The sequence below is a fragment of the Bos taurus genome, chromosome 11, assembly GCF_002263795.3.
Source record: "Bos taurus isolate L1 Dominette 01449 registration number 42190680 breed Hereford chromosome 11, ARS-UCD2.0, whole genome shotgun sequence".
NCBI lineage: Eukaryota > Metazoa > Chordata > Mammalia > Artiodactyla > Bovidae > Bos > Bos taurus.
The window spans coordinates 335024-362008 of NC_037338.1; the positions used below are offsets into that span (position 1 = coordinate 335024).

The 26985-nt window shown below is 45.8% G+C and overlaps 1 protein-coding gene across 5 annotated transcripts in view; it reads right to left on the minus strand.

The window, feature by feature from the left end:
* The window catches only part of TMEM87B (transmembrane protein 87B), a 49534-nt gene extending 22841 nt beyond the window's left edge, over positions 1 to 26693 (minus strand). The window contains exons 1-12 of one of the 5 annotated variants that reach the window (XM_059891618.1): positions 26527 to 26693; positions 21478 to 21693; positions 19433 to 19493; positions 16603 to 16694; positions 14343 to 14477; positions 13134 to 13187; positions 11013 to 11103; positions 9509 to 9570; positions 8951 to 9134; positions 4491 to 4590; positions 2096 to 2189; positions 468 to 541 (exon numbers count right to left, since the gene is read on the minus strand). In XM_059891618.1, the coding sequence (XP_059747601.1) occupies positions 468 to 541; positions 2096 to 2189; positions 4491 to 4590; positions 8951 to 9134; positions 9509 to 9570; positions 11013 to 11103; positions 13134 to 13187; positions 14343 to 14477; positions 16603 to 16694; positions 19433 to 19493; positions 21478 to 21558 (1028 nt within the window). In that variant the 5' untranslated portion in view covers positions 21559 to 21693; positions 26527 to 26693. Of the gene's footprint in view, positions 1 to 467; positions 542 to 2095; positions 2190 to 4490; positions 4591 to 8950; positions 9135 to 9508; positions 9571 to 11012; positions 11104 to 13133; positions 13188 to 14342; positions 14478 to 16602; positions 16695 to 19432; positions 19494 to 21477; positions 21694 to 22449; positions 23767 to 23797; positions 26506 to 26526 lie in introns of those variants that run through there. The other 4 variants (XM_059891616.1, XM_059891620.1, XM_059891619.1 and 1 more) reach the window with 4 other exon arrangements.
* Positions 26694 to 26985: the final 292 nt, after the last annotated feature.

Sequence of the window (26985 nt, forward strand, 5' to 3'; positions counted from 1 at the left end):
CAACCCAGGGATCGAACCTGCATCTCTTATGTCTCCTGCACTGGCAAGCGGGTTCTTTACCACTAGTGCCCCTGGGAAACCCTAATTCTTCTCCTAGTAAATTCCCATTTGTCCGTGCAGTCTCAATTTAAATGTCACCATCTCCGTGAAGTCTTTCTGGACTGTCAGCCTGCAATTAATTTCTCTTTCCTGTTTGCACAGCACCTCTGTAAAATGGCAATTATTATTGCTATGTTGCTCCTAGTTAAGTACTTGTCTCCTCTACCTGATTCCTCAGTATGTTCATTTAAGTTTGCTAAACTAATAGAAAAAATAAAGATATTTTTAAATTGAGGAATTGCTACTTTTTCATCTTCAACTAAATTCCTATAACGCATAATTATATGTCTCTCTGCTACTATTACAAATTAAAGATAATATGATTTTGATGACACAACAACAAACTACTTTAGGACACAGTAAAGGATATGAACCATACAAAAATGGAGTCAATAAGTGCTAAAATGATGTCACCAAGGACAACAGCTAAATGGTTAGAACCCTGAAAGACAAAAATAGGGAAAAAATCTGAACGTAAAAATTTCATTATAATAATCATCTGACGAAGAAAAACAGTTTATCTCCTCTCATCATTTTATAAAAGGCTATATAAAAGATTTTATTGCCTAACAGAATTGTATTTGAGCACATGGAATTTATCTGTTTTAGTAGCCACAAATGTTAGTTTGTCCTCAGCCTGTCTAGTGATAACGTAAAACTGCGCTATGGAGTGGCAAGCAAAACACAGCACGTCCCGCCCAACTCAGGTCAACCGTTTCTCTCTCTGCCCTCTCCTCACCAAACGCGCAGCCACGGCTTCTAAAGCAATGGGCTCCTCCTCCTCCCCTCGCAGGTGAAAGGATGTGAAAAAGGTAAAACAAGGAAGAGGAGCTGAAACCACAGCCTGGATGCACATGCTACTCAAGAGCTGACAGAGAATCACACCCAAAACCGCCACATCTAAGATGCTGACCACGTCAAAGTGTAAAGAAATACATCATCTACCTGTGGGATGTTTATCCTTTCTATTTTCTTCCCAGCAAAGATAAGCTTTCTATGAATTATGTATGTAAATAGAAAGTTCTTCACTGTTATGTAAAAGTAATAATAAATGCACCTTTCAAGGAGTCAGAGATGAAGAGAGGTGTCTCTAACCCAGAATGCACGTATGTCCAAGACACTGGAAGGAGGGTGAGGTTTTTAACATTATTGGACAAATGCCCGTCTTTAAAACGTCAGATCAAACTATGTGAAGTAAATGTATGTGGCAATGTACAGATTATTCACTCTGTGTACAATGGTCTGATTTCACTATCTAACCCAAAAGACGTCTTAGTAAAAATTACACAGTTCTCTGAATCAAAAATAGATAAATAAATAAATAATAAGCTCCTTAATCACTAAGTCATCATCAAACATATTAGGAAGGAAAACCAAGAGCTAGACATCTAGGGGTCTTCGCAGATACAAATACTCGCTCTTCTCTGGGGTGAACTACTGCTGCCCTGGCTGCCAGAGCCACTCCTCCCTAGAACACTACCTCCTCCTGGTTCCTCCACGAGTAGCGCCACTGAGTCCCCTCAATACTGAGCCCACCAGTCAGGGAAAATGGACAAGTACCTGACGCTTAAAAGAGCGAAGACATGCAATGTCTGCATGCTTAGAAGGTAAAATTAACTTTCTGCTCACTTACACATGTTTAAACGAAGGGTTAAGGAAGAAATGAACGTGTTCAGACTGTATAATGATAAAGATGAACATTCTTCATAAAGAATAACCATGAACGCTTTTGAGATGGGACTATTAATCATTCCTAGGGTGACACCAGGCAGTGCCTTCAAAAACCGTATCATTTTTAAACTGCTCTGGTTAGCCTTTTACTTTCAGGACATATTAAAAAAGAGAAACAGTCCACGGGGTGTGGGGGAAGTACTCAAAATTGGGCCCTTTTCACAAATTTCCTATCTTTAAAAATTCATCTCAGGAGATAAGAAAGTAAAGTCGTATTTCACAGCAACAACAAAAAAAAGTGCAAGTGGAATGATGCAGTTTTTACCCCAATGACTCTCATCACGCCTTCAACAGCCGCAAAGATAAAATAAAGAACCCCCAATCCAATGACCCGGTGCATGACGGTTCCTAGACGAGGCCTGGAATGAGGAGGAGGAAACAGGAAACAAGAAAAAGGTAAGTAAAGTGCGTCTGAGTACAGCAGCCGGCCCCGCTTCCAGCACCAAGGACGTCACCGTCCAGTCTCACCCGTCAGCTCCCACCACAGAGGGGTTCTGTTTAAAGCAGGCTATTCCCTGGGAACAAGGCAAAAACAGGCTCAGGAAAAACAGGCCTCCTTCTCTAGGACTTAAAACTGTATCGGTGCCTGTGAAACAACACTTAAAAAAATTATTTATTTTAAGTAATAAGCTCTTTGTTGCTGAGCCTGGGCTTTCTCTAGTTGCGGAGAGCAAGGGCTACTCTCTCGTTGTGATGTACGGGCTTCTCCTATTGCAGAGCACGGGCTCCAGGGCTCGCGGGCTTCAGCAGGTGCAGAGTAAGGGCTCAGTAGCTGCAGCTCCTGGCTCTAGAACACAGGCTCAGTAGTTGCAGAGCATGGGCTTGGCTGCGCTGTACCACGTGCGATCTTCCCGCAGCAGGGATTGAACCGGTGTCCCCTGCATTGCAAGGCAGATTCTTAACCACTGGACCACCAGGGAACTCTCGAGGCAACGTTTCTGAGACCAGGAGATTTTGCTGCTGAAATTCAAGCAGTATAATGAACATAACCCAAGTCCTATGTCTACAGAATGGATGAGAAGATTGATGAAACCTAGAAAGTGCCAAATTCTAAGGGTCACTGGCAGAACTAATCGTTTAAGTCTTTCACGAACATACATTGTAAACCATTCTGAGATGTGTCTTGTCAGAGATAATCCACTGATTGATTCTATGATGTGGGCAGAGAAAGAGCAGGATGTCAGGAAATCAAATCCCACCGCTTTCTCTCTCAATACCTCCAAACAAGAGTCCTAATAGACTTCAGCTTTCATTCTTCAAATTAAAAAGAATTAAAATAACAGTTTGGATTCTTTGAAAGTATAATTGAGTCAGGAATATGCAAAGATGATGATTTTTAGCAATTGGCAATTTGAAAATAGAACTGAAATTTCTGGGATTCCCTGGTGTCTAGTGGTTAGGACTCAGTGCATGCAATGCCAAGGCCCAGGTTTGATCCCTGGTCAGGGAGCTAGATCTCACATGCTGCAACTAAGAGTTCACATGCCACAACTGAAGATCCTGCATGCCGCAACTAAGATCCACCATAGCCAAGTAAATAAATATTAAAAAAAAAAGACGTAGCTGTGGTTCAGTGTGAAGGTTTGAGCTTCTGGGAATCAGAGTCTTAGGGAACAGACTCCTCCATGTTCACAACCAGGGACTCAAAAGTAAGAGGGAGAAAAGATCCTGATAGGATCTGCAGGGGATAGCCAGGCTTCAGACAAAAATTCTGGTGACCTGGGGTTTAGTCAGAGCATGCTCTCTTACAGTATCTCAAACACAATTATAACACGTAACTGTGCTGCCTAGGAAATAGAAAGTGACCCGCGCCTCAAGAATCATTTTAAATTTTCCATTATCCTTAAAGTTGATTATTCATCTAATTATAAAAAGTTACTGGAACTTAGGATCTTTATTTGAGGAAAGTATAAAAGAGCAGGACTTCCCAGGTGGCATTTGTGGTAAAGAATTTGCCTGCCAATGCAGGAGAGTGGAGAGATAAGAGACGTGCTTTCAATCCCTGGCATGAGTACTGCAGTGGGTTGCCATTTCCTTCTCCAGAGGATCTTCCCAACCCAGGGATCGAATCCAGGTCTCCCACATTGTAGGCAGACGCTTTACCATCTGAGCCACCAGGAAAGTCTCCAGGGTCAGGAAGATCCCCTGGAAGAGGAAATGGCAACCCACTCCAGTATTCTTGCCTGGAGAATCCCATGAACAGAGGAGCCTGGCGGGCTACAGTCCACAGGCTCGCAAAGAGTCGCACACGACTGAAGCCACTGAGCACACATGCATAAAACAGCCAGTGCATGGAAATCCATTAAAGGCACTTCCCTGGTGGTCCAGTGGTTAAGAATCCACTTTTCAATGCAGAGGAGGGGGCACGACTTCGAAGCCAGGTCAGGGAACTAAGATCCTACATGCCTCGGGGCAACTAAGCCTGTGCCACAACTAGAGAGCCGGTGCGTTCTGGAGCCCTCACCTTAGAGCAGCCCATGCTGCAACAAAGACCCCAACCGCCACAACTAAGGCCTGACGCACCCAGATAATTAATTGATTAAAAAATGTAAAGTCCCTTAAAAAACACATCCTGGCAGGTATTTCCCTGTCCAGTTTCACAGCGGGTATCATGGAGACGGACGCTCACAGGGTGGAGGTGCGGTGTCTTTTCCACTTACTTTACGATGCCGTATCCCAAGCTCACGATGATCACCAGGAGGCGAGCCAGAGTCCTCTTAATCGCAGATATCAACTCCGCAAATATCAGTAACCCTTGAGCTGACGGGGAAGAAGGAAAACCATTTGCTCTGGGTCCACCTGGACGCTTGTCGCCAAGACTCTACACATGTACTCTTACAACTATATTCTGACCTCAGACGAATTAGCCATATTTAAATTTAAAGGTCATCTAATCTAATGCTGTTTGCAACCTCGGTGAAGGGGATTCTCCACCTCCTGAAGAACTCGCTCTGTATCAGATCAGCTCTATGGGGCACAGTCTCCTCAAGCTCCCCTCTGTTCTCACTCCCCCACTTGAGGCTAAAGAACTAGAGCTCCTTAGTAGCAGCAGTCACTCACTTTTGTCTGACTCTTTGCAATCCCCTGGACTGTAGCCTGCCAGGCTCGCTCCTCTATCCATGGAATTCTCCAGGCAAGAATACTGGAGTGAGTTGCCATCCCCTTCTCCAGGGGATCTTCCTGACCCTGGAGACTTCCCTGGTGGCTCAGACGGTAAAGAATCTGCCTACAATGTGGGAGACCTGGGTTCGATCCCTGTGTTGGGAAGATCCTCTGGAGAAGGAAATGGCAACCCACTCCAGTACTCATGCCTGGAAAATCCCATGGATGGAAGAGCCTGGTAGGCTACAGTCCGTGGGGTCGCAAAGAGTCGGATACGACTGAGCGACTTCACCTCACCTCACCTCACCTTCACCTCTCCAGGGGATCTTCCTGACCCAGGGATCGAACCCAGGTCTCCTGCATTGCAGATTCTTTACCATCTGAACCAGCAGGGAAGCCCAGACTCCCTTCCTGTCTTGTAAATACTTGAAAACCATAATGTCCTCAAGAGCTCATTTTTCTCCAGGTTGCCCCCTTCATTTACTGATTTCCGCTCCCATTGTGTGGTTGTCACAGGAAAAGAAACACCATGTTCCCTGCCCTTGTGAAGCCTGGACTCTGGGCAGGACAGAATGCAGCAAGAGCTGGAGGAAACACAGTCTGTGTCCCAGGATGGCAAGGAAAGCGACCTACACCTCATGGGGCAGGAAAAGCTTCTCAGAAGTGACATCTACACCAGGGTTTGAAGGCTGTTGTGGTTTAGTTGCTAAGTTGTCTCCAACTCTTTGCAACCCCATGGACTACAGCATGCCAGGCCTCCCTGTTCTTGACTATCTCCCAGAGCTTGCTCAAACTCATGTCTGCTGAGTCAGTGATGCCATCCAACCATCTGATCCTCTGTCAACCTTCTCCTCCTGCCTTCATTCTTTTCCAGTTTCAGGGTCTTTTCCAATGAGTCAGCTCTTCGCGTCAGCTGGCCAAAGTATTGTCGCTTCAGCTTCAGCATCAGTCCTTCCCATGTTCAGGGCTGATTTCCTTTAGGATGGACTGGCTTGATCTCTGTGCAGTCCAAGGGAAGAGGTGAAGGCTGAGTAGGAGTTACTGTTCGGAGGAGGGAAAGCGGAAAAGCAAAGGAAATGGCACATGCAGAGGCATGAAGGAAGAAAGAGAAAGAGCAAAATATGCTGCAAGACGGGACTTCCCTGGCGGTCCAGTGGTTAAGAGTCTGCACTTGCACTGCAGAAGGTGTGGGTTCGATCCCTGGTCAGGGAAGTAAGATCCTGCATGCCTCACGGCGTGGCCAAAAAAAAAAATGCTGCAAGATGTGAAAGTTTGGCAGGTCTGCAGCAAGGCATGTAATGAGAGAGGCCAAAATCAGACTGGGACAGAAGCATGGCCCATTCACCTGGGTTTTATGCCAGGCCGTGAGTCTGGTTTTGCTGCTAAAGTTGATGGGAAGTCAATGACCATAAAAAATACAAGTGGGACTTCCCTGGCGCTCCAGTAGCTAAAACTCCTTGCGCCCAACACAGGTGGCCCAGGTCCAACCCCTGGTCAGGACATTAGATCGCACATGACACCACGCAAGCTTGCACACCACAGCTAAAGGTCCAACATGCTGGACAACTAAGACACAGAGCAGCCCATAAACAAACAAAGACAAGTCAAAAAGAAGAGTGGAAACTGCACTGACGAACTACAGTCTCTAGGCCAAATCTGGCCTGACGTGTGCTTTGAAATGAAGTTTCACTGGAGAATGTAGCCATGTCCATTTGCATCTGTGGCATCTTTCAGCTCCTAAGACAGTAGTTGAGAAATTGCAACAGAGCCACCAAAGTCAAAAAGATTTCCTGTGCAGGTTTTGCAGGAAGAGCTTGCTGACCCTTAGAATAAAATGGACAGCTTTATTTTATCAAGATTGCTCTACTTAATGGCTTGGGAAGGAATACAGGAGAGGAAAATGCTTAGGAGGCGACTCCAGAATCCAGCCAAGAGATGTTGAGAGCTCTGGTGGTGAAGACAGAAAGGAGGAAAAAGACACTCAGAAACCAGCTCTTAATCCACCTAATTATTCTTCTCAGCTCACATTTCTCCATCCTCTCCAGAAGAAACCACAAGAGGCCTCGTCCAATACCTTGAAGAAGTTCAGATACACCGTGCAGTAAGTTTATACATCTGCCTGCTGCCTAACCGAAGCACAAGCCAACTGACGTATCCTTAGCGCACCCTTGCTGTGTCCTAACAACCACTGTTTCTTCACTGCTTCACTTTCTAGATTCTGTCCTTCCAGCACCAATGCTAAGCAAGACAGCCTGGGTTTCAGAGTCCACACTTGGGGAAATCGGAAGCAGCATCAGCCCAGGCTCCATCCGGCACCTCTCTTTTCCACAGGACTCCTCAAAGACAAGGACAGCTGCCTGGGCTTTCTCTTCCGAGCCCTGGAGGAGCCGTCTCAGAGGGCTTGATGGCCCTGAGAGTGGCAGGTGGGCTCTCCTCTTCACGGATCTCAGGCTTTTGCTGCCCCTCACCCAAGTTCACACCACCTTCTCCAGACAGAGACTCCTCACCACTGGCAGCAAAGAAGCTGACCTACCTCCTCTGACACTCAAGAATGCTTTAACAACCAGTCACAAGCAGCAACTTACCCTTTCCTCATTTGGTTTAGGGAGGGCGCACACACACGCACACATGTGTTCATACATGACTAAAACTTCTTAGAGAGTAATAACACCCCAACAGGCCTCCCTAGATGTGTGACTTTGCTTTATTCTTTTGTATATTGTCCTTTTAAACTTTTAATTTTTGAGAAACTACAATACAGTTTTCTCTCCAACAGAGAAAGCAATATAATGAACTCCCATGTACTATCACTCAGCACCAATACTTATCAACATTATGCTGCATTTGTCTCATCTACATTCCAATTCACCCTTTTTTCCCCAGAGGATTTTAAAATAAAGAATGACATAACTACACCCTTTGAAAATCTGCACTATTTGTAACTGACTATTCGAGTACATCCTGAGTACTTTTTTGAGCTATCTCTCTTTCAAAGGTTCAGTGATGAAATTCACTATATCTTTACTTTTCTGGCCACCACCCCCCCACCCCACCTTTTTTTTTTTTTTACCAGCCACACTGCGAGGCATAAGGGATCTTAGTTCCCTAACCAGGGATCAAACCTGTGCCCCCTGTACTGGAAGCACAGAGTCTTAACCACTGGAAGGGAAGTCCCTCTGTATAGACAGCGCACTCTATCTTTCAGCAGTCTGGGGCACACGTCTAAAGATGCCCAACTGAATGCTCGGCCGACGTCCCACGTCCCACTGTGTAAACTGGGACGGTGCCTCCCACCGTCACATGAAGCTCTTTGTAAAAGGCTGCAGGCGCCATCCACCCTACACTACTCATCTGACTCCTGTGGCCAAACTTTCTTTTCTTTTTTGTTGGGGAAAGAAGAAAGAGGATGGATGAAAAAAAGAGAAATGTGTTTAAAGGACTGGCAGCACCCAACGTCCCCAGTCCAGAATTCTGTACTGCTTTAAGCCAGTCACTGGTAGCTGAACTTTAGGGAATTTTTTTCTCCCCAGGAGGGAAATCAGGGAAAGTCAGCAAGAACACAGAAAGCAAAGACCATACACATGCTATCCTAGTTCAAAGACCTACTTTGACACTCTATTCTTGGCTTCTGTCCTTTTCATCTATACTGCTGCTGCTGGTGCTAAGTCACTTCAGTCGTGTCCGACTCTGTGTGACCCCAGAGAAGGCAGCCCACCAGGCTCCTCCGTCCCTGGGATTCTCCAGGCAAGAACACTGGAGTGGGTTGCCATTTCCTTCTCCAGTGCATGAAAGTGAAAAGTAAAAGGGAAGTCGCTCAGTCATGTCTGACTTCGCGACCCCATGGACTGCAGCCCACCAGGTCCTCTGTCCCTGGGATTTTCCAGGCAGGAGGACTGGACTATGGTTTCCCAAACCACTGGAAGAAGGCGGGTAGTGAGGGGGAGTCCCCTCTGCTCTGCTCACAAAGGCTAGGAGGCTCTTGGCTTACACCATGTTCATGGACACAGTCACTACTTACTTGATAGCCCAGTGCTGTTGATGTTTTGGTATTCAGCATAAAAAACTGCTTTTTCAAGCATTCCCAGGAAAATAACAGCTGCAATCCAGAACTGGATTCTTAATATATCTTTCCAGTAACAGGCAGACCACATCAGCCACAGAACACCATATAGGATATAAACAATACACATCACCATGTAGAACTGTGGGAAGAGAAGCAATTTTAGTCAGTTAAGCCTTCTGATCATTTGAAATTGAGATGTCTAGGAAACACAAAAGACCCTGAATAGCCAAGGAAAAGAAAACGAGCTGGAGAAATCAGGCTCCCTAACTTGACACTGCACCACAAGGTTACAAGGAACACAGCATGGCACTGACACAAAGTGAGCACTGGCATCTCTACATTCAGGTTTGCAACCCTCTATCTCCCAGTCACTGTGGAACCAGAAAGAGAGGGTATGTCAGTGCTAGCTGCTAAGGAATCACTGCCACTGGTCTCTTAAGTTTTTTTGAATATTCTAATTAGGATACAAAACTCATTTTTAAAAAAAGGAAAAAAATGATCAGAGATACTCACAATCATTAGAGGCCAATCTGATGCAGAGATATATCCATAAGGTCCCAACATAGAAAGAGAAACTGGAGAAGGCAGGATGGGGATAAAGAAATTAAGGTATTAAAATTAATAGGTTTTTCTTAAGTTTTTCAATGTAACCTCATTCTAAGGCTCCAAGAATATAAACCAAGTGAACAAATGCTAAATTTTTACCTAGCACACACAAAGTACTGAATAATTACTAGTTGTTTGATTATGTAACCTTATCCAGATATCTTTACTTATAGAAACGGTGTTATACAGCATGGGCTAAGTTGGCTCTTATGCAGACAGCAAAGTAGTCCTGGTCGGAGACTGGCCCTGGCTGAGTCCCTGACCTCACTGACGACTTTGTCTTTCGTAATGTAACTTGGACAAATTACTGAACTCCAGATTCTAGTTTGGGTTGTTGTCTGAGACAGCAGTGACAGAGTGGCAGATACAGTACAAGACTTGCAGGGCTCAGCAACTACTACTGCACCATTTACTATTCAGCAGAAACTTAAAACTGCCTACTGGTATCAAAGAAAGGAGGCGGGGAGCAGGATGGCAGCGGGGCCCCTGCCCCCTGTGTGGCATGGTCTGGCCCATTACAGCACCTCCAGGAGGAAGCCCTGCTTCACATTCTCCAGAGCAGCCTCTTTACCAGCTTCAGTGGGAAGAACAGCTCTGGGTCTCCTCTGCAGCCATGCCTGTCTCATCTCATTGCTTTCTCCCTCCCCTTGGGACTGGGTGCCCCTCAGAGACAGACTGTGGCTTCACCTCTGAGTCCCAGTGGGTGAATCAGGGCAGTTTGCAAACCCCCAGGATGCTCACATGCTGTTTGGCTACTGTCAGCCCAGCAGATGCCCAGCCTAGAAAGTGCACAACAAGGCAATTCCAGGATCTATGAGAGCGTTTGCTCCCTTGAAAACTGCGTGATGCACGCCTGGGCTCACACTCGGCACCAGGAGCCACGGCTTTCCGTGACAGAGGGTCCACCTCACTGGGCAGGCAGGGGAGCTCAGGGCACACGAGCCATGGCTGCCAGGGGCGCTGCTTCTACTCCTCGGCTACAAACACATGTTTTTTGTTTCTTTTTTCAACTTTTTAAAGAACAAATTTTTAAACCCCCAATGATGGCCTTTTTCAAGAAACAGAATATAATCTATTTCAACTACAATTAGGGTGTTGCCCACCCATTTCTACACGCTAAAAATTTTTTTATTTTAATCTGGAGAATTTTGTAGCCCTCCATGAAGTTAAAACTTTTTAAAATTTAGCTTAAATTAATTTTAAATTTCTAGTCTGTTAAAAAAAATAAATATTAGAGTTAAGATAAGCATAAAGTTTTAAGTCCCAGAAATAAACAGATTATTCATTTTTGTGATTAAAGAAATTTCTTTTTGAATAATGTATTTTAACAGAGAATGTAGATTTGAATTAATAACAAAAATACAGAATACAGTAAAAACAGACTGTAAACATGTATACTATTTAACTATACCGTTCAAATTCCAGCTTGCATCTGTTTTTTCTGTTTTAACAGAAACAATAAAGATATGAAATCCATCTCTTTGTGTTTTGGCTACAACATCCTGAAACGGGAAAAAAAATCCTTTGAGTTATTTTTTTAAATTGCTTTTGTAAGATATAGCTAAACAACTGTTTACCACGCTTTGAATCAACCGTTAAGAATCGAACTGGGGGGACTTCCCTGGTGGTCCAGTGGTTAAGAATCCACCTTCCAATGCAGGGTATACGGGTTTGATCCCTGGTCGGGGAACTAAGATGCCACATGCCAGGGGGCAACCAAGCCTATGTGCTGCAACTACTGAGTCTGTGCACTTCAGAGCCTGTGCTCCGCAACAAGAGAAGCCTAAGTGCCACGACTAGAGAAAGGCTGCGTGCTGCAGCAAAGAACCCTGGCACCGCAAGGCAGACCCAATGCAGCTTAAAAAAAAAACGAATTGGACTCCTTAAACACACACACACACAGAGGCGGGCTGTAGAAGGATAGTGGGGAGCAGAAGGATTTCCTCCATTTTTTTTTTTTACCACCATCCTTCCAGACCCAAAGGATGGAGGAGGGAAAAAGCCTTTTCCACTTGCCAATATTTTCTACTTCTTGTATTTCTACAGGTTTCCTCCTAAAGTTACCATTCTATATTTAGTATTACCTTTCAAATAGTTTTTCTAATATCATCAAGCATTTGGTTGTTAAATGTGTGTGTTTTAAAATTAAACAGGGGAAGAAAGATGTCATATAACATGATTGGAAATGACTCAAATACAGTATATAGGCTAAAATAGGGGTCCTCAACCCCCCCAGGCCACAGAGCAGTAGCAGTCTTGGGCTGTTAGGACTGGGCCACACAGTAGGAGGTGGGCGGTGGGTTAGCGAGCAAAGCTTTCTGTACTTACAGCTGTTCCCCGTCGCTGACACTACTGCCTGAGCTCCGACTAGCAGATCAGCGGTGGCATGTAAGTGCAATGTCCTTGGGTCATCCTGAAACCACCCCCCACCCCAGGTCCGTGGACAAACTGTCTTCCACGAAACCAGTCCCTGGTAGCAAAAAGGTCAGGGACTGCTGGGCTAAACTTTCAGATTCCTTCAGGCACTCTGTCGCTAGAGTTCAGACCCACTGAGAAGCTGAACCCGCCTGCCTGGGAACTGCCTGGGACCTCCAACGCCCCCATGTGGTTGGACCAAACTTCTCACACTCCTTCCTGAGTATTTCCTATTCTTCCCTGTCATTTCCTCCTCCTCCACCTGTGACAGCATGTGTACAAAGCAAAGAGTTGGCTCAGCACCACTCTCAGCACCACTGCAGGCTGAATGCCTTTCCACTATCAAGACTATTCCGTAAGATGGTTGAAGAAGACCATAAAAGCAAAGAGTCCCAGTCTAAAAGCAAACATCAAGCTCTCCTAAATCTGCTTTCGGTCCCTACACTCAACTCTCTGTAACCCTCTCAACCTCTTAGTCTTCTGACTTTTAGTGAAGTGAAAGTGAAGTCAGTCGTGTCCGACTCTTTGCGACCTCATGGACTGTAGCCTACCAGGCTCCTCTGTCCATGGGATTTTCCAGGCAAGAGTACTGGAGTGGATGCCATTTCCTTCTCCAGCGGATCTTCCCGACCCAGGAATTGAACCCAGGTCTCCCACATTGTAGACAGACGCTTTACCGTCTGAGCCTGAGCCACCAGGGCAGTCTTTTAGTAAGTGACTTTTAGTAATTCCCCCCAATTCTAAATTTTCCCTCCACCTGGTGCTACATCGTAGTTTCTATTTCTTTCTTGCCCTAAAGTCGATACTGACTAGCCCACTGCTATGTTGTCTAAGGCATGTGACAGTGTGATTTTATTTTTTAAAGTAAAAGAAGACTACACAGAAGTTACCCTTAAATTATGGCTTTAAAGAGATTTTTTTAAACAAAGAAACAAGTATGTACAAAATTCACACAGACATATGTAAGAATATACACTGTTTTAAATTACACTTCTGTTTTTCTTTTCTAATTCTACTCACCCTACTTAAGATCATGAGTATCTATCCATCAGCAGATTCTGCTCAGTCTTACTCTAACTTGTATATATTTGATTTAAAGGCAAAGAAAGAGACTTACTGTTGATCCTTCCTGGTTTGAGACATTTCCAGTATTTGATATTAATTGTTTATTCTGGAAAAAAGAACAAAATAATTCCATTTTATACTGTTGCATTTCCATAAGGAAAAATAGTTCTAACAAATTGAGGGGGGGAAAAAAAGCTGTTACAAAAAAAGTAAAGATTTGAAGGCAGAACACCAGAGAACAAATCTCACTGTACCCTAAACACTCGTAACAAAATCCTACACTTGAAAAATTACTTCTTCAGGGCAGTGGTTTCCATTGGCAGGGAGGATGAATCCCAAAGGGGATTCAAAGTGCTCAGATGGTCTATACTTGATCTGGGTCTATGGGGGTGGGTTTGGGTTGTGAAAATTCATTAAGCCCTACACTTCTGATACGCATGCTTTATTTTATGTTTATTATACTTCAACACAAATTTTTAAAAGAACCCTTTGAAAAAAAAGTTTTTTTAGATTTTTAAAAAAATATTTATCTGGCTGCGCCAGGTCTTAGCTGCAGCGCTGGGATCTTCAGGCACCCAGGGTCTCAGCTACAGCATGGGGGATCTAGTTCCCTGACCGAGGACTGAACTCAGGTCCCCTATCAAGAACACCCAGTATTAGCCTCTGGACCACCACAGAAGTCCCCAAAATTTTTATTAAAGACATTTTCATTTTCAGTTCAGAATTTATAGAACAAAAGAAATCAGTTAAAATGACCCACAGCCTCACTACCCAGGGATGATCACTATTAGCATTATAGAGTCCAGTCTTCCAGGTTTAGTAGGACAAAGTGCACAGAGGACAGTTTTCAAGTGTGTTAAATGCTGGTAAGCTGACAGACCTCCAGTAAGAGCAACGGACGTGCGGTCTCACACCAGGGAGGTCACTGACCATCCTGACTAGAGCCATTCTGATGGGGTGAGGGCGGCCAAGGCCCGCCTGGGGTGGGCAGAAGAGAGGGAGGCGGTGACAGCAGACCACAAAAGGCTGATAAAAGGGTCCTCTTCCAAGGACGCTGCTGCGCCGGGTACAAAGGCGTCAAACAGTGGCGCCAGTATCCCACTTACTATGTACTGCCATGCACGCCAAAGAACCGAACCTAAAAACTGATGAATTAAGACCTTTCTTTATCACAACACTGGTGACACAGAAGTTAAATTGATATTTATATTCACTGGGAAACAAATACATCTGATTTCAACACGGTGAGACAGATACTCACATTCAGTGGGGGAAACAGCTGTAAATCACCGCCGCACTCTACATTTTCATTTTTTGTTGTCCAGCATTCACTGTTCTTGAAATAATGGCCACAAAAGTCTTCAGTGACGGGAAGTTCATGTTTCTGTGACAGCTCCTACACAAGGTAAAGTTCTACGTCATAATTTATTTTCGCTTAATATTTAAACAATACCAAAAATTTACTTTGTTTGGAACACTTGAGACATTCAGTAGAACAAAATACCAAGAAGAAAAAAAGCTCTGCATAAAATTCTGTGTATAACACTTTGTCCTGGGATTGCTTTCATTCTACTCCACGTAGAAAGGGTTTTAGAGAGAGAAGCAGTATTCAGTTACAAGGACAGATAAACCAAATACATAGTAACATAAAGCACAGATGGCAAAACCCCAGGGACTGCAGGGGACTTTCACTCACACATCAACTAACAGTGCGGCTCCAGGCTCCTGGAGGATGAATAAAACCAGGCTCCCAATGGCAGCTCCCGGGCACCAAGAAAAGATTAAGAGGCTTTCAATGGCCAAACGGAAGGCCATGGACTTGAGTTTAAACAAACTCTGGGAGATGGTGAAGGACAGGGAGGCCTGGCGTGCTGCAGTCCACGGGGCCACAGAGAGTCGGATACAACGGAGCGACTGAAAAACAACAACTGGCCACATATGGGACAATTTGAGCAAAATACATAAAAACAGTAAGAGATTATAACCCACCCAACAAACTAAAAATCAGTGAGTCCATCTTGATAAAGGAGAAGGGAGAGTGCATTCTCATAGCAGGGTGCTAGTAAATGTGGAAGAAAGCAGGGAATTAGAGAATCACCATTTAGCAATCATCATGTGTGCGAGAGCTAAGTCAATTCAGTCATGTCTGACTCTTTGCGACCCTATGAACTGGAGCCCACCAGACTCCCCTGTCCATGGGGTTCTCCAGGCAAGAATACTGGCTTGGGTTGCCCTTCCCTTCTGCAGTGGATCCTCCCGACCCAGGGTTCGAACCCGCATCTCCTACATCTGTCTGCGCTGTCAAGTGGCTCCTTACTTGCTAGCACCAGCAGTCATCACTAACAACTAATTACTCAGGCAAGGACCAAAGAGCATTAAAACAAGGACTGATGGAAAACAGGATATTTACACATGAATACAAAAGTGTTTCTTCACAAATTATTGTTAACAACAGAGAGAAAAGTAGCAGCTTTACAGTGGAAAATGGACAGAAACTTCCCTAACTGACTGAGCAAATTAACATCATCAAAAATGGGGCAAAACAGTGTATTTTCTAGTGCGTGCATGCTGTCGCTTCAGCAGTGTCCGACTCTCTGTGACCCCATGGACTGGAGCCTGCCAGGCTCCTCTATCCATGAGCTTCTCCAGGCAAGAATACTAGAGTGGGCTGCCATTTCCTTCTCCAGGGTATGGTGTGTCTGACAAAAATATAACCTGAATTTATTCATGAGAAAATTTAAGAAACACTCAAATTGAGGGACATCTTATAAAAATAAATCGATTGTATGTATCGGTGTCATGTCATGAATGACAGCCGACCACCCCACGCCCCCCCAAAAAAAATCATGCAGAAATACAATGTGATCCTGGATTGGATTCTGTATAAAAAAAAGAAAGAAAGAAAAGCTGCTAAAAAGGACGTTCTTGAGACACTGGCAAAATCTGAATAAGATTTATCAGCTAATAGGGTAGTATCAACATTAAATATCCTAAATCTGATGTCCTATGCAATCTAAGTGAATATTTTTGTGATTTCCTCAGGAAGCACACACTGACCTCGCCTGGACTCTGTTTCCTCCTCTCACAGTCTCCCGTCTCCCTCCTCACCTCTTGATGAGATCTACTCATACTCATGAAATCTGCTCATCTGCACTAAAGCCCTAGGTTCCCTGCTACTCATTTTCTGGATGAATGAAATTTTTACATTTCTTCTTTAAATTAAGTTTATTTTTATTTATGTATGATTCACAAGCCCTTTATCAATGGTTCCTATAACTCTGATTTAAATAATAACTAATGTTTTTCATAGATACAAGGAAACTGATAGACTTGTATTCTCAGAAAGCATATATTTTGACATAATTAAAGCATTTATTGTTAAGTCCCAAAATAAATCTGTGGCACTTCTAAAAGTACAGTCTCTATTTCTAGACTCCTCACTTAATGAGCAAATAAATCTTTATACTCTGTAATTTTTCCTTTATAGCTTTACACTCATTTAAAATTTGCATTTTACTTACTTCCAACTCAGAATAGTCATTGTGACAGGTATGATGCTCCAAATGCCACTCTATGGTAAACTTCACAGTCCTGGGACAACTGAATGACTTAACTGTTTAGAAAAAGAAAGTCTCATTTTGTAGTAACAATATTGTAAACAATATTATATACCCCAATTTAAATTTCAGGTTTCAAGAATTCAATTTAAACTAGGCTACCTTAAGGAAACAATGAGTAAAATATTACCTAATTCCTCCAAAAAGTCACCACAAAATGAGACAGATAAGTTCATTACATTATCACAGTGAACCAAATGTTGCTCTAAGACTAGTCATTTCATCTATATGTTAAGTCCAGTGTTAAAATAAACAGAGTACCCAGATATGCTCAGTCACTGTTTACTTCACTCTGAAACGCTCTCTTCACTGACTTATCCACCCAAAAAGTACCGAATAAGTAGCCCTTGTGTGCCAGGAAGGGACATAGTGGTAAACTAGAATAATCCCTGGATGCTTGACTAAAGAGGAATTAGGGGAAAGGAGAGTTAACAGGCACCTTTGATGGAGGAAGGGGCTGAGAAGAAGGGATCAAGCGAGCCCTGGGCAAGGTGCCTAACACAGTCAGGTGGGCATGAAGAATGGGGCCCCAGCTGGCTCACGAGCAAAGAACAGAAGTCCGCCCAGGGAAGAGGGGGGTGGACAGACAGGACAAGCAGAGGCCCAGCAGGCGGAGGGCAGCAGCAGTGTGGCCGCCTGAGGCAGTTTGCTAAGGAGTATGGGGTCACCCAAGGGAAAGCCTGATGTCAGTCCACCAAACAGCATAGGCACACATCCAAGGGACCAATGCTTAACTTTGCAGGCACTAAAACTTCACTCTGTGAGAACTCAGAGATGCTGTCTCCTTTTTCACACTACAGCTGCTGCTGCTGCTAAGTCGCTTCAGTCGTGTCCGACTCTGTGCGACCCCACAGACGGCAGCCCACCAGGCTCCGCCGTCCCTGGGCTTCTCCAGGCAAGAACACTGGAGTGGGTTGCCATTGCCTTCTCCAATGCAGGAAAGTGAAAAGTGAAAGTGACGTCGCTCAGTCGTGTCCGACTCCTCGAGACCCCATGGACTGCAGCCCACCAGGCTCCTCCGTCCATGGGATTTTCCAGGCAAGAATACTGGAGTGGGGTGCCATTTCCACCTCCAGGGGATCTTCACGACCCAGGGATTGAAGCCACATCTCCTGCATTGATAGGCGGGTTTTTCACTGCTGAGCCACTAGGGAAGCCTGAAAACCCACTAAATATACTGAAAACCTCTCCCTCTATGACTTGTCAGTCATGACATATCGGTATTTACACAGACAAGAGTCCCGAGCAGTATTTTCGCTTTCATAAGCCCTAAAATTGTATGCAGGTCAGGAAGCAACAGTTAGAACTGGACATGGAACAACAGACTGGTTCCAAATAGGAAAAGGAGTACGTCACGGCTGTATATTGTCACCCTGCTTATTTAACTTATACGCAGAGTACATCATGAGAAACGCTGGACTGGAAGAAACACAAGCTGGAATCAAGATTGCCAGGGGAAATATCAATAACCTCAGATATGCAGATGACACCACCCTTATGGCAGAAAGTGAAGAGGAACTCAAAAGCCTCTTGATGAAAGTCAAAGTGGAGAGTGAAAAAGTTGGCTTAAAGCTCAACATTCAGAAAACGAAGATCATGGCATCCGGTCCCATCACTTCATGGGAAATAGATAGGGAAACAGTGGAAACAGTGTCAGACTTTATTTTGGGGGGCTCCAAAATCACTGCAGATGGTGACTGCAGCCATGAAATCAAAAGACACTCCTTGGAAGGAAAGTTATGACCAACCTAGGCAGCATATTCAAAAGCAGAGACATCACTTTGCCAACAAAGGTCCATCTAGTCAAGGCTATGGTTTTTCCTGTGGTCATGTATGGATGTGAGAGTTGGACTGTGAAGAAGGCTGAGCGCCGAAGAATTGATGCTTTTGAACTGTGGTGTTGGAGAAGACTCTTGAGAGTCCCTTGGACTGCAAGGAGATCCAACCAGTCCATTCTGAAGGAGATCAGCCCTGGGATTTCTTTGGAAGGAATGATGCTAAAGCTGAAACTCCAGTACTTTGGCCACCTCATGTGAAGAGTTGACTTATCGGAAAAGACTCTTGATGCTGGGAGGGATTGGGGGCAGGAGGAGAAGGGGACGACAGAGGATGAGATGGCTGGATGGCATCACTGACTTGATGGCCGTGAGTCTGAGTGAACTCCGGGAGTTGGTGATGGACAGGGAGGCCTGGCGTGCTGCGATTCATGGGGTCGCAAAGAGTCAGACACAACTGAGCGACTGAACTGAACTGAACTGAACCCCTCAAATCCTAATTAAAATATCAGTGTCTAATAATTTTTATTTCATACTACAATCATGTATATTTAGACAGATTTCAGAGGCACAAAGGTTTCATCACAATCATGGCATTTCCTATATCCATAAAAAGAATTTATTGTACTTTAAAACGGATTCAAAGTCAAATTTCACAGAAGTGAAATACTGTTTTGCTGAAGATTCCTTTATTAGGCTTTAACTATAACTTTTAAATAATGATTCATATTACATTTTCTGAGACAAGATTAGAAAAATCCATTCTTGAAAATAACTACAATTTGACTGGATCAAGAGACTTTTAAAATGTTATAATCACCTAAAAACATCTGCCTAGTTTAAAATACATAATATTATAATGTGTCATGTTAGTTTATATTATGCTAACATATTAGATTATATGTTGCTTACTTATAATTTATTGTTACTTCAGTATTACATTAGCTTATTATACTTACCAGAAAACTTGATCTCAGTAGAGTTAAACATAGTTTTCCTAAATATCAAAGGTCCTGATTTCTGTAATGAGAAACAAAGAAATATAGAAAGATCTTGTTAGGGACTTCCCTCGTGGTCCAGTGGCTAGCATTCCCTGCTCCTCAAGCAGGGGGCCAGGTGTGATCCCTGATCAGAAAGCTAGATCCCACATCTAACTAGTAACTAGCTAACTAACCAGAGCTAATACCCGGTGCAGCCAAATTAAGAAATAAATATACTGGACTTCCCTGGAGGTAAGTGGATAAGAATCAGCTGCTAATGCAGGAGACCTGGGTTTGATCCCTGATCTGGGAAGACTGCATATGCCGCAGAACAACTAGGCCCGGGTGCCATGAATGCCCACTCGCCCAGAGCCCGCACTCTGCCACGGGAGAAGCCCCCGCAATGAGAAGCCCATGCACTGCAACTGGAGTAGCCCCTGCTCGCTGCAACTGGAGAAAACCCTCGCGCAGCAACGAAGATTCACCGCAACCAAAATATATATATACACGTGTATTTTTAAAAACTAATAAAGAAAAATCTTGTTAAAAACATTTCTCTCTACTATTTAAAAGTACTGTTGTATTCTGGAAAATAAACACCAAAGAACTGATGTTTTTGAATTGTGGTGCTGGAGAATATTCTTGAGAGTCCCTTGGACTGCAAGATTGAACCATGAATCCTAAAGGAAATCAACCCTGAATATTCACTGGGAGGACTGATGCTAAAGCTGAAGCTCCAATCCTTTGGCCCCCTGATGCGAAGAGCCAATTCACTGGAAAAGACCCTGATGTTGGGAAAGATTGAAGGCAAAAGAAGAAGGGGACGACAAAGGATGAGATGGTTGGATGGCATCACTGACTCAGTGGACATGAATTTGAGCAAACTCTGGGAGATGGTGAAGGAAGCCTGGTGTGCTCCGGTCCAAGGGGTCACAAAGAGTCAGACACGACTTAGCGACTGAACAACAACAACAATCCTTTCACTCCTCCCTATGACCAAATCAATTATTATTATTTTTCTTAATGTAAATCTTGGACTTCCCTGGTGGCCCAATGGTTAAGACAACATGCTTCCAATGCAGAGGGCACAGGTTTGATCCCTGGTGAGGGAACTAAGATCCCACATGGTGTGTGGTCAAAAGAGAAAAAACAAAGCAACTCATAGATCTGGTCCCATCACTGCCTGGCTCAGAGCCTTGTCCCAAGTAATCTACTCCCTGCAGCGGACGTGAGGCCCCCGCAAGGCTCACAGCCTGAGGCCAGCAGCACACAGGGGCCGAGGGAGGGCTGCGTGTCTTGCGCCTGCACCTGCTCTCCTGGCATCAACATAAACGCGCCTTTGATAAAACAGCTGACCCTCTCTCTGAGCTGTGGCTTACCACCCTCTCTGTGTGTGCGCTCAGTCATGTCTGACTCTTTGACACTCCACGGACTATAGCCACCAGGCTCCTCTGTCTCTGGGATTTCCCAGGTAATAAGGAAGCAGATTGCAATTTCCTTCTTCAAGGGATCTTCCCGATCCAGGGATTGAACCTGCATCTCTTGCATCTCCTGTACTGGCAGGCAGATTCTTTACCACTGCACTATACCACAGACTGTCTTTTTACAACAGACCAAATCTCCCTGTGGCTCACAGGGCCCGGTGTAACCAAGGCCTGGTCATCAAAAACATAATACTCCTTCCAGCCCTCAGGACCTTAGTGGTCAACCTGAAAACTTACCTGAAAATTTACTCTTCCTCTAGTTATTTCCTTCTGACCCCTGACAGCCCAGCTCAACATCCCCTTCCTCAGGGCATCTTCCACCAGGGCCACACCAGGCCGGCCCTCCCTTGCAAGGTTCATAGGACCCATTCGTTGCATCCCTCACCACAAGCACAATGAAACCTTGTACTAGCTAGTTATTTCATGTCGCCCTCAGTCAGCTCAGTCGCTCAGTTGTGTCCGACTCTGTGTGACCCCGTGGACTGCAGCACGCCAGGCCTCCCTGTCCATCACCAACTCCTGGAATTTGCTCAAACTCACGTCCATTGAGTTGATGATGCCATCCAGCCATCTCATCCTCTGTCGCCCCCTTCTTCTCCCGTCTTCAATCTTTCCCAGCATCAGGTTCTTCCCATCAGGTAGCCAAAGTACTGGACTTTCAGCTTCAGTATCAGTCCTTCCAATGAATATTCAGGACTAATTTCCTTTAGGATTGACTGGTTTGATCCATGTCTGCCCTCACCAAGAATAAAAATTCTGTGAGAAGAGATTAAGTTAAGCGAACAAGTGGTTAGGGATTACAGGAAAACCCTGATAGGAGAAACTGTTCTTTCTCGATAACCCTTTTCCCTCCATGATGGTTTTCTTCAAGATTTTTTTTTTAATGCAGATCATTCTTTTTTAAAGTCTTTATTGAATTTGCTACAAGATTGCTTCTGTTTTATGTTTGGGGCTTTTGTCCTTGAGGCATGTAGGATCTTAATTCCCCGACCAGGGATCAAACCTACATCCCCTGCGTTAGAAGGTACACTCTTAACCACTGGACCACCACGGAAATCCCATCCCTCCTCAACAGTTTCAACATCAATAAAACCCTGGTCCAGATCCCTCCTCTGAGCTGCACGTCCACATACCCAATTACCTAAAGGTCACACCCTCTGGGATGTCCAATACTGTCCACATTTGAGTGAGTGAGTGAGTGAAGTCGCTTAGTCGTGTCCGACTCTTTGCGACCCCGTGCACTGTAGCCCAAAAGGCTCCTCCGTCCGTGGGATTCTCCAGGCAAGAGTACTGGAGTGGGTTGTCATTTCCTTCTCCAGGGGATCTTCCCGATCCAGGGATCGAACCCAGGTCTTCCGCATTGCAGGCAGACGTTTTAACCTATTTCGCCTGCACTAAACCAGACGCCTCCCCCTCTGCTCCTCACCAGCTCTCCCTGTGCTGACCAGCTTGGTTGTATGTAGGTTATGCCATCCCCAATCACCCAAGTCATGGTTTCTTTGGGTCTCTCACCTCCATCACCCCATCTCCAAGGCACAGACATTTCTCAGATTTAGCCCTTTCTCTTCATTCCTGCAGGGCTTCCCTGGTGGCTCAGTGGTTCAGAATCCACCTGCCAATGCAGGAGACATGGGTTCAGCCCCTGCGTTGGGGAGGCCCCCCGGAGGAGGAAATGGCAACCCACTCCAGTATTCTTGCCTGGGAAATCCCATGGACAGAGGAGCCTAGAAGTCTACAGTCCCTGGGGCCATAAAGAGTCAGTCACGACTGAGTGACAAAGCAAACACCCCCTCCATTCCTGCCACCACTGCCCTGATTCAGGCCTATACTTCTGCAATTAACTGGTACCTCTGCCTCCAGACTTGGAGCCTACAATTCATCCTTAGATAACAGCCACCGTGATTAGCAGGTATGTCTAAAACTCTTCCATGGCTTGCCCTCATTCACTCCCAAGTTGCTACTGGTGGCCAACATGTAAATTCAACCTAAAAAATGGGTGGTGTTGGGCCCACAAGGAGCCTTTTAAAACTTTTTCTGAATTAGCTGACACAGTAAAAATATACGGACTTCCCTGGAGGTCCAAAGGTTAAGATTCTGCACTTTCCCTGCAGGGGGTGAGGGTTTGACACCTGACTGGGGAACTAACATCCCACATGCTGGGTGGTGCGGCCAAAAAAGATAAAAAAACGTGTCGACCGCCCTACAGCATCCACAGCTAGAGCTGAATGGCAAGCGCCCTCTTCAGCAGTGGCACGTCATCTGCAGTTCACAGCATTCCCCACCGGCCCCAAACCTAACTTGCTTCACTCACTGATAGGACTTGCCTCAGCCCCCACAGGTCCTTGAGTTTGAGGCCACGGGCTCAAGGCCAAGCTCAGGGATGGAAGGCTTATGGTGGTCCAATCCCAAGTAACACTCCTGCCTTGTCAGCAGACTCACCAAGAGTTTCTACACGGCTGCTGTTATACTCGCCGCCTCCTTCTTCATCTACGCATCCTTTCAGAGTCAGCCATGCACCAACTCCAGAAAGTGGGGTTAGGTGATTTCCTCAGTGCTCCAGTAATATCCCAGGAATGCCACCATGTGTGTAATTACTACCCACAAATCTGCTCTCCCTCCACTGTGTGAGCTTCTTGAGAGAGGCGGCTGTGTCTAAAATACATCCTTCCAACAGCGATGGCCAATGTAGTGCATGGCACATGGTAGGCAGGCACTTAAACTGTTGACCTTTACAATCGAAAGAACCATTTCTGGATGAATTTGTAGGACAAATGAAAGAAAGCTACACTTTCCTTTCCAGTTCTGAATAACAAGTTGTGACAAATTAAAATAGGGGAGAGGAAAAAAAAAATCAGCCTACCCTTTGCAAAGAGCTTTATGGATTGTTACTGTGAGAGTCTGAAGAAGGCTGAGCGTCGAAGAATTGATGCTTTTGAACTGTGGTGTTGGAGAAGACTCTTGAGAGTCCCTTGGACTGCAAGGAGATCCAACCAGTCCATTCTGAAGGCGATCAGCCCTGGGATTTCTTTGGAAGGTATGATGATAAAGCTGAAACTCCAGTACTTTGGCCACCTCATGCAAAAAGTTGACTCATTGGAAAAGACTCTGATGCTGGGAGGGATTGGGGGCAGGAGGAGAAGGGGACGACAGAGGATGAGATGGCTGGATGGCATCACTGACTCGATGGACGTGAGTTTGAGTGAACTCCGGGAGTTGGTGATGGACAGGAAGGCCTGGCGTGCTGGTGATGGCCAGGGAGGCCTGGCGTGCTGCGATTCATGGGGTCGCAAAGAGTCGGACACAACTGAGCGACTGAATGAGTGACTGTCCTGAATCACATAGGACTAAAGAAAGATCACGTGGGGCTTTCCTGCTGGCTCAGTGGTAAAAAATCCACCTGCCAATGCAAGAGACATGGGTTTGATCCCTGGGTCATGAAGATCCCCTGAAGAAGGAAATGACAACCCGCTCCAGTATCCTTGCCTGGGAAACCCCATAGACAGGGGAGCCTAACAGGTTACAGTCCATGGGATCACAGAAGTGTCGGACATGACTCAGCGACTAAACAACAAAAATAAAGATTATATGGGATCCAAAGAAAAATTTTCTTTCTCACGCAAGAAGCAAAGTTATTTTCTCCCCATGGCTTTAGGAATCTCCCTATCCAAAGTGTACTTGGCAAAGATTTGTACAGATATGGTCAAGCACTCTGTTTGCAGCCAATTTATTTCCAATTTATTCTTAGTTTATGCTATTGCCCATTCACTACAGAAGCAGCATGAAACCTTAAGTGTGGTTCTCTGTGAAGGAAAGTTACTTAGCTCAAAATAGCCTGGAGTTAAAATTCCCCTCCAGGTCCTCCCCACCATTCTATGCAAAACAAAGAACTCTCTCACCGGAAGAAAAAAAATGGACATTAAGGTTGATTACACCCAGGAGATAACTACTCTGAACAACCTTGGAGAAGAACAGGTCCCCTTAAGACAGTAGCTTTCCACATATATGCCTATACATACTCACTCTTTTCTTGGGTTAGTGCAGCAGCTCACTAATCTGACTGCTGCCCCTTCTCGCCTCATTGAAGGTGATCTGTTCCTGTAAAGTGCCGGTTTTTCTGAACCTCGCCTTCTCTAACTCCCTTACCTTACACTCTGAATTTTGCTTTTTACTGTTCAGAGAAATTCAATAATGGAGATACACAGGCTCTATGATTGGTACACAAAATAGGGCAGCAACCCAGGAGAATCCTGGAAGAAATGGTTGCACTGGGTCTTAAAGATTCAGCAAGATACATACTCTAGCCTCTATGTATGTAGCTTTTGGGCTCTGGGAAGAATTTGTAGTCTCCTACACTACTTTCTTTTTCTGATTGAGGAATTCAAAATTAAGTTTTGCCTTTAGAATTCGGACATCCAGACTTCCCAGGTGGTCCAGAGGTTAACAATCTGCCTGCCAATGCAGAGGACATGGGTTGGATACCTGGTCCAGGAAGATCCCATATGCTGCAGGCTCACCACAACTACTGAGGCTCCAGTCCTAAAGACCCTGCTCTACAGCAAGAGAAGCCTCTGCAATGAGAGGCCTGAGCACCTCAACTAGAAGTAGTTCCCCCTCACAGCAAACAGAGAAAACCCATACGCAGCAAGGAAGACCCAGCGCAGCCATAAATAAAAATAAATAAAAAGAATTCAGACATCGCTTCTATACATGTGGAAAATATTCATCTCAAACAGAGATGGATGAATCAAATCATCTGACTCTAGAAAAGTCGTAGTAAGGCCTCTTCGATTTCCTGTCCCTCTTTAGCAAATCTTTCCAAAATTCTACCCCGGCATTCCTCCCACAACATGAGACGTGAAACTTCCAGATGTCAAGTTCTCAAATGGCCTGCCCTGGAAAGAAGTGTTTCCACGGGCTCAAGCCTCCGGACTAGGCTTGCAAATGTCCCGCCCCCGCCCCCCAACCACACATACTCCCAGAACTGTGATAGGAGCACGAGAGAAACCCAGAATGAGGGAAAGGGAGTGGCATGACTGTTGCCTGTTCCCTTCTGGAAGAAAGGAAGAAGGAAGAAAAAGGGAGAGAGGGAGGAAGAGAGACAAAAAGAGGAATAAAGACGCACACGCTTTATAAATGTATGCGGAAACTGAAACACTGTAAAGTCCTTCCTGTGGCTACAAGGGTGTGGCCCTGTGGCTACACCCCGGCACGAGGGGTCAAATCCAAAGATGCCGCTAGGAGTGCCAAGGGGTTCAGGGCTCAGGTCTGAATAAAGAAGGGCCTGATCTAGCCAGAGACTGTCCGAGCAGAGCGAGAGGCCAGGACTACGGGAAAGATGATTTTCACTAACAGGGTTCAGAGGGGAGAGCCGCCCCCCTGCACAGAAGCCTGACTCATCTTCCCCATAGGCTAGATCTGGCCGGAGGAGGGGGCGCTCCCCGCCCACAGCGGACAAAAGGCCCAGGAAACGTATTGGGCGCCCAGAGCAGACTTGACCAGATGAACAAGCCCAGGACTGGCTCCTAGCGGGGGCCAGAGAACCCTGCGGGCCTCAGATGCGCCTCGCCTGGGTCCCGACATTCCGCTTACGTCACTGATCGTCGCGGTCCAGAGCCCGATCTCGGGGACGGCGCCCACAGCCGCTGGGCCGCAGCACAGGAGGCAGAGGGCGAAGCAGAGCAGCGGGCGCCCGGCGGGAAGGCGGCGGCGGGGCGGGAGCCAGACCCCGTCGCGGCAGACGGCAGCCATCTTTACGCGGAAGCCGCACCTGGCGATCCGCCGCACCGCGAGCCCGCACCTGGTGCAGGCCCGCCTCCGGGAGGCGGGTTCGGGCCCAGGAAGTCTGGATGGGACGTGGAGACTGGGCTCAGGGCCAGCTGGGGCGGACAGGGGCGCCAGAGCGTGAAGAGTAGAGGGGGAGGGGCGGGGTGGGGTCGGAGCGTGGAGGTGGGGCCAGGCGGAGAGGCGGGGCCTGGGGGGGCGGTGGGGAGGCGGGGCCTGGAGGGAAGGAGAGTAGGGGGGGCCAGAGAGGGAAGAGTTGAGGGGGAG